Source organism: Penaeus vannamei, chromosome 11 (assembly GCF_042767895.1).
Source record: "Penaeus vannamei isolate JL-2024 chromosome 11, ASM4276789v1, whole genome shotgun sequence".
In the NCBI taxonomy this organism is placed as follows: domain Eukaryota; kingdom Metazoa; phylum Arthropoda; class Malacostraca; order Decapoda; family Penaeidae; genus Penaeus; species Penaeus vannamei.
This window is the reverse complement of record NC_091559.1, coordinates 6,743,013-6,750,512: the sequence shown is the minus strand read 5'-3', so window position 1 is coordinate 6,750,512 and position 7,500 is coordinate 6,743,013. Positions and strand designations below refer to the sequence as shown.

Genomic DNA, 7,500 nt, shown 5'->3' with positions numbered 1-7,500 from the left:
GTGGTTGGGCAAACGAGGTCGTTGGGTGGTTTGGGTTGTTAACGGTTGTGTGGGGGTGGTTAATGAGTGTTTTGAGGTTGTTGTGTGTCTTTTTTAAGAAAGAAAGAGAGAGAGAGAGAGAGAGTGAGAGAGGGAGAGGGAGAGGGAGAGGGAGAGGGAGAGGGAGAGGGAGAGGGAGAGGGAGAGGGAGAGGGAGAGGGAGAGGGAGACAGAGAGAATGAGAGAATGAGAGAGAGAGAGAGAGAGAGAGAGAGAGGGAGAGAGAGAGAGAGAGAGAGAGAGAGAGAGAGAGAGACAGACAGACAGAGAGGAAGGGAGAGAGAGAGAGAGAGAGATAGACAGATGGATAGATAGAGAGAGAGAGAGATTGTCTTGATAATTTTCTTTTTCTTCCAGTAATTCCATTTCTTTATAATATGTGTGTTTTGCCAGGAAAGTAAACTTCTTTGCCGAATCATTACTTTTATTCTACTTGCGTCTCTGTCAGATGTTTTTTCTTATAAATTATATAACAGGATTTCTTTATGTAATATTAATTTTCACATTATAAGCGATGATTTCCTGAAGTCTGCATAAAACTTTCTAATTTTCTTTCGTGACACACAAGAATTCTCTAGTGTAGGTTCTTCCCAATAATTTCCAATATAAAATCTTTAACACTCTTACATTGGATATAAGTATTTTTTTATAGATAATTACAATACCAGACCAAAATTATGAAAAAAGACACTGATTATACGTAAAATAGGTACACCATACTAATGAACCTTAATCAATTAAATGGACTTATAGCACTAAATCATGCATTGTCTGACAAATCTTCCTCTGCATGACGTGGCCATGAATTCTCTCTGCAATATCATACATAAACTATTCTGCATCCTGACTAAACAGACCACCAGACTGTAATAATTTACTTTCAGTGTTTAAACTTCACAAGGACATTCCATCACACCGGAAGGCTTAATATTTTGTAATATTTTGATGATCGTAATTTCTTTTCAAAATTTTGGTTGTGACTTTCCGGTGTGAAGCCTTTTAAAAGCGAGGAATTTGATTATTTAATACGTTTGCCTTTACAAGCATCGTGACTTTCCTTTCTAAGAAAACCTGCATGTACTTTCTTCGCATGCAGTTCTGTACTGTACACCCCTCTCCGTATGACACTGTACTCTAGTTCTTAGTATTCTTGTACAATTCTTATGTTCTTATTCCCATTCTTAAGTTCGATTTGTAAATATTTATCTCCGTATTTTTTAGCAGACCTTTACGCTTCATTTCAGAAGTATTCGTGAGACTGTAGGATTCTCTGAGCAGGAATTCGGAAGTCGTCTTCCACCTCCTTCTTCTTCCCCTTCTTCAGCACGACATAAATCCTCAGGCACTAATGATGACTTGCGCATCCCTTCTAGTAATAAAAAGCCACCGAGAGAGTCATTATCCTCCTCCTCTTCTTCTTCTTCTTTATCATCTTTGTTCTCTTCTTCACCTTCTCCTCCTTCTTCTCGAGTTCGTCTACGCTTTTCCTCGACCTATACCACCTCCTCGCCTTCTTTGTCTCTTCCTCCTGGCTCCTCTTCGTCGCGCGGGCGGCCCTCGAGCGCCCCCCGACCCCCCAAGACGAAGGGCGTCGGAGAGAACCCTGTCCCCTCTCGCCCAGACCCCACGCAGACCCCCACGGGACTCGCGTTCCCTAAGAGCGTCGAGACCGATTCCTTTCGCGCCAGACCAGCGACCGAGACCCCAGACGATCGGACCGGGGACCGCCTCCCTCCCCCGAGGACGCCGCAGACCAGAAACAAAAACAAAAACAAAAATAAGCAAAGTCAATTATCCGAGAGTGAACAGAGCAACGAGGAACGCCAGACCACGAGGCGACTTGGACTCTTAAGTGACTTGCCTTCACAGACGAAAAGACGAGACAAAACGCACAAGAACAGACAGGACGCAGACAGAGACACAGGCACGGACTCAGACACAGACGCAGACACAGACGCAGACGCAGACGCAGACGCAGACACAGACTCAAAGGCAGCCACAGACAACGAGACGGCCACGAGTGACGCCAACACGTCCGAGTACTTCGCGGATCTCGAATACCAAGAATCCGACCTCTTCTACGACTACCTCTATTCCGAGTACCTGGACGAAGGCGTCGACACAGACACCACAGTCCCCCGTAGAGTCCAGACAGGTCCTCAGGACTCCAAGGACGCGGACAGAGGAAGACGCCAAGACGGGGCAGCCGGGGAGGTAGACCTTAAGACAGACAACAGGTAGGAAGGTGAAAGGGACACTCAAGGAGGTCTCAGAAGGACCGGGTTTGAGGGACGCTGACTCCTTCTGCTTGGGATTGCGGGCGAAAGAGGCGTGGCGGTGCTTGCTCTCTCTCTCCTCTGTGCTTTTGGGCTTGACTGCGGGCGGCGGGAAGGCGGGGAAGGGCTTTTTCGGCGAGGACTAATCTGGGAATGGGCTGCGGTTAATGCTAACATCTGTGTGTGTTGTAGACTAATGTGTTGTTCTTACATACATGTGTATTTTACATATATGTGTATTTTACATATATACATATACATATATATACATACATACACACACACATATATACATATATGTGTGTGGGCGTGTGTATCATAATTTTCCTGACATGGAATGGGACGTAAAATTGACTATGCTTTTAGATTTTTTTTTTTCGAAAACCAGAACGAAATAATAACAGAATGCGGCAGTGACAACATTTGGATTTTTGAAATCTAGCAGTAATGATTATGGATTTTAATTCTTTTTAATCATTAAACCATCTTTAGAGTCTCTTGTATGACATGACAGGTTGAGGAAGTGACAGTGCATGATGCTTTGGAATATATTGGTTATCCGTTGTGACACTGCCTTCGTGACACAAAGCTTCAAATGACACTGGTTTCGTGACACGAAGGTTCAAGTGACGTTTTCGTGGCAAAAAGCTTCAAGTGACACTTTTTACATAACGCAAAGCTTCAAATGACACTGCATTTCGTGACGCAAAGTTTAAAATGACACTTTTCGTGACACAAAGCTTCAAGTGACACTTTTTTCGTGACACAAAGCTTCAATTGACGCTGGTTTTCGTGACACAGAACTTAAGATGACACTTTTTCGTGACACAAAGCTTCAATTGACGCTGGTTTTCGTGACACAGAACTTAAGATGACACTTTTTCCGTGACGCAAAGCTTAAAAAATCCCCATTGTCGTCTGTCATTTCAAAAGCAGTACCTTCCCCTTTTCGTGAGGAGTCCGACCGCCTTCGAGCGCAGGACCCCCTCCACTGCCCCTTGCCTGACCCCTCCCTCTCCCGCAGGACCCCGTCTCACAAGCGGCCCCCTCCGCAGCGGCACAACCTGCGCGTGCACTCCTTCCAGAGCACCTTCCCCTTCGAGTCGGAGGTGCGCGGCGAGGGCTACCACTCCACCATCCGCTTCGACCCCTTCGGCAGCTCCCTCCCCCCGCAGAGCAGCCACTACCCGAAGAGCCAGACGTACGGCAACTGGGGCACCACGCGGCGTCCGAGGCCCGTGGCGTCGGCGGAGGTCCCAGGGCCTCTCCCGAGCCCTGTCTCCGCGGCCTTCGCCAGCGCCGAAGTCTACAGCAGCGGCGAGAAGCTGGGTCGCCTGCCGCTGGCGCCGACGGAGTTCCCGAGGCCCTTCCCCGACCCGTCGATCCGGGCGTCGGTTCCGGACTCCGGGTTCCCGAGGCCGCCGCCCGCCCGCCCTTTCCTCAACCCGGGGAACCTAGCGGGGCTCCTGGAGGGGGACAGCCTGGGGGATGCCATAACCCCGGTGTCCGCCCCGGCCGATCTCACCACCGACGCCACGCCCCTGTCCCCGTCCGCGTCCAGGGAGGTCGCCTCGGGCCGCCCCTCGCCCGAAGACGTCGACATCGACTACCCGAGCGTCGCCAACGTGTTCGCCGACCGCCCCAGCCAGCCGCGTTCGGGCGAGCAAGTGGCCGCGAGCGAAGCCAACAGCGAACCCCGACTCGAAGCCTCGGATCGCAACGAAGCCGACCACAACTCGTCGGCCGGAATTGTACCCGAAGCGTCGGTCGAGGTCGCCGTTTCGACCGCGCGCCCGCCTCCTGCCGTCGCTGAAGACCAGGGACAGGACCCCGCCCCATCCCAGGAGTCCTTCGCAGGTGATTCTGCCCCTCCTGCAGGCTCCAAGGGCGAAGCAGCACATGACTACGATCCCGAATACTATGATAACTTGTACGACGAATTCATGGACATGTACTACGACCAGACGGGGGCTGACGGAGGCGAGGGGCCGAGCAGCCCTCCCTCTCCCCCTGACGACCACGAGGAACAGCCGGGCCGCAGTATCCCGGCGACTACAGCTTCCTCGAGTACAAACCCACCTTCAACAACGACAACCACTGCACCTACAACTACCACACCAACTGAGCCTCCCACTACAACCACCACAACTACGACAACACAGCCTCCCACAACGACCACAACATCTACAACGACACCACCACCTACCACGACTACTACAACCACGACTACAACCACCACCACAACAACACCCCCGCCCACGACAACTACCACCACAACAACACCCCCGCCCACGACAACCACCACAACCACCACCACGACTCCCGCAACAACAACGACGCAGAGAGTAAGGGCAATTCCCACAAACAAGAACGCAGGTAAGAAGACTGAAAATTTAGAGTCTAGAATTTTTTTGATTTGTTGAATGAAATCTGGATTTTAGAATGATATAGTACCTTAATGCTCTTTTTTGTATCATTATGGATATTGCAATAATAATTCTTCACTTACGGTTTCTTAAAGGAGACTAAGACTTGGATATGACTATGTGTTTCTTATCCATTCTTATTTTTTAATGTTACTATTATTTCAACAGCTGTGGCGAGAAGCGGCGCTCCCATCAGCCTCTCGGAGATCCTCCAGGGCATGGGCATGATCCTCCCTCAGTTCCTGGTGGCGCTGCAGGGCGAGGGGATGTCCCTGAAGGAGTTCACGACGAGCCTCCAGGCCCGGGGACTCACGCAGCGGGAGTTCAGCGGCGTTAAGGGGAGCGTCCAGGACCTCCTTGCAATGCTCAAAGGACACGGCGACGACGAAGCTGAGGAGGAGCAGCCTGAGAGCACGACGACGACGACGAGCACGACGACGACGATGAGCACGACGACCACCACGACCCCCGCCACAACGTCTACCACTTCCACGACGACCACCACGACCGCCAGACCCACGACGACGCGGCCGACCGCACCCCCTCTTCCGCCCAAGATTTTCGGCTTCATGCCCGGCGGGAGACTGTCCTTCGAGGGCGCCAAGAAGCCAGGGGGCTCGTCCACGGAGGAGGGGGCGGGGAAGGGCGCGGGCGAGGGCGTGCAGGCGAGCGCGGAAGGGGACGCGGCGACGCCTGCGGCTGCGGGAGAGGGAGCGGACGAAGGCCAGAGCCCCATCCCCATAAAGGTGGACCTCGCGTCCATCATGAAGGACAAGGGCCTCTCCGCGTCCGACATCCTGCACGACCTCGGCTCCATCTTCAGCCTGGCGGACAGCGGCCCCTCCGAGGGCGGCGCTGCGGCGGCGAAGAAGGCGAGCCCGGCCGAGGGAGGGGGACCGAGCTCCGAGCAGCAAGGAGGGGACGGGCCGCGGCCGCGCCCCTACACCACCCCCGAGACGCCCGTGTCCCTCCGCCCGTACCGGACCTCCGCAGAGTCCGGGAGGCGACCCCCGCGGCCCTACAGGCCCCTGGGGCACGAGGGCGGCCGTAGCGACGCCAACTACCGCAGGATCCTGACGAACCGCTTCCAGACGACCGAGCGCACGACCCTGCGGCCTCCGTACGTGCCGCCGCCCTACAACCCCGAGAGCGACCTGTCCTCGCTGCTCGACGTCCTCCACAACTCCACCACCAACTCCGAGGACGGCAGCCTGTCCTTCGGGCTCTCGCGCGACGGCGACAGCGCCTCCTCCGGCTACTCCTACGGCGACGAGTACCGGCCGCGGCCCCTGGAGGACGACTACTTCCCCCTGTACGACGACGACCCCAACTCGCTCAACATGTCCACCAAGAGCGCCATCATGGCCGCGTCCATCCTCGGCGGCGTGGCCATGTGCGTGTTCCTGGCCATCCTGGTGGTGGTGATGTACAAAGGGCGCGCCAGGAACCGCCGCGTGCCGCTCGCCCTCCCCAGCGACGCCTCCTCCTCCTCCACGCCGCCCATCTACTCCACGAGGATGAGCGTGGGCAAAGGCGCCTACAAATCCGCCGGCTTCTGGGGCACGCTCAAGAAGAGGTTCGACCCCTACTCCCTCAGCTCCACGCCCACCACCATGTCCTGAGCTCTGTGGGCGTGATGGAGAGAACTCGTGCTGCGGGCTTGAGGATCGGATTCGTGCTTGCGGGCGCGAGGGAAAGAACTCGTGCCTGTGGGCGTGAGGGAGAGAACTCGTGCCTGTGGGCGTGAGGGAAAGAACTCGTGCTTGCGGGCGTGAGGATCGGATTCGTGCTTGCGGGCGCGAGGGAAAGAACTCGTGCCTGTGGGCGTGAGGGAAAGAACTCGTGCTTGCGGGCGCGAGGGAAAGAACTCATGCTTGCGGGCGTGAGTATTGGACTCGAACTTGTGGGCGTGAGGAACCGGACTCATGCTTGTGAGCGTAAGGAACCAGACCCGTGCTTGTGGGCGTGAGGAACCAGACCCGTGCTTGTGGGCGTGAGGGACCAGACCCGTGCTTGTGGGCGTGAGGGACCAGACCCGTGCTTGTGGGCGTGAGGGCGTGTCACAGGACCTATTGCATTGCTCTGGGTCATTTTTTTGCCATAATCCGAAGGCGTGGAAGGTGGTCGTGCGTTGAAATGTTTTGCAATATTTCTTCCGGCGCAACATCGTGTGATATTACTGCACCAACTGTTTTCTTGCAACAGTACTTCCGACGGACAGTGAATAATCGAAGATATTGAAATGTTTATTATTATTATTATTATCATTATTGCTGTTATTATTATCGTTATCATTGTTATTATTATTACTATTATTTTCATTACTATTCTTTATTATCTTTATTTATGTTATTATCATTGCTATCATTATTATTATCATTAATGGTATTATTGTTATTATCACTATTATTATTAATATCATTATTGTTATCATCATTATCATAATAATATTTCCATTTGGCAATATTATTAATTTCTTTATTACGTGATGTGTATATAGTAAGATGTAGAGCTATCTCAGTTTTTATATTAAGACGTATCTGTACAGAGTATAAAGTGACATCTTGTACTTAAGTGAAGAATTAGCGTGAATAGCAAGGAACTTAGACAATAGCTAAATTTTTATTTTGAGGTAGACTTAATTATTAATTCATATCTTCCTATTTAAATTTCCTGACCTCTTTTTTATATATTTTTTGCGTTTGATCTATAAAAAAGAATGTTTTAAAGAGTGATTTTAAAACGATTTTTAAAAAGAT

General features: G+C 52.0%; 1 protein-coding gene across 1 annotated transcript in view; it reads left to right on the top strand.

Moving 5' to 3' along the window:
- Nucleotides 1-7,500, top strand: part of LOC113813091 (proteoglycan 4) — a 37,608-nt gene that overhangs the window by 28,935 nt on the left and 1,173 nt on the right. Inside the window, exons 4-5 of the mRNA XM_070126945.1 lie at nt 3,340-4,691; nt 4,910-7,500. The exon at nt 4,910-7,500 is cut by the window's right edge and continues 1,173 nt beyond it. Of these exons, the coding sequence (XP_069983046.1) occupies nt 3,340-4,691; nt 4,910-6,363 (2,806 nt within the window). The 3' untranslated portion in view covers nt 6,364-7,500. The remainder of the gene's footprint in view (nt 1-3,339; nt 4,692-4,909) is intronic.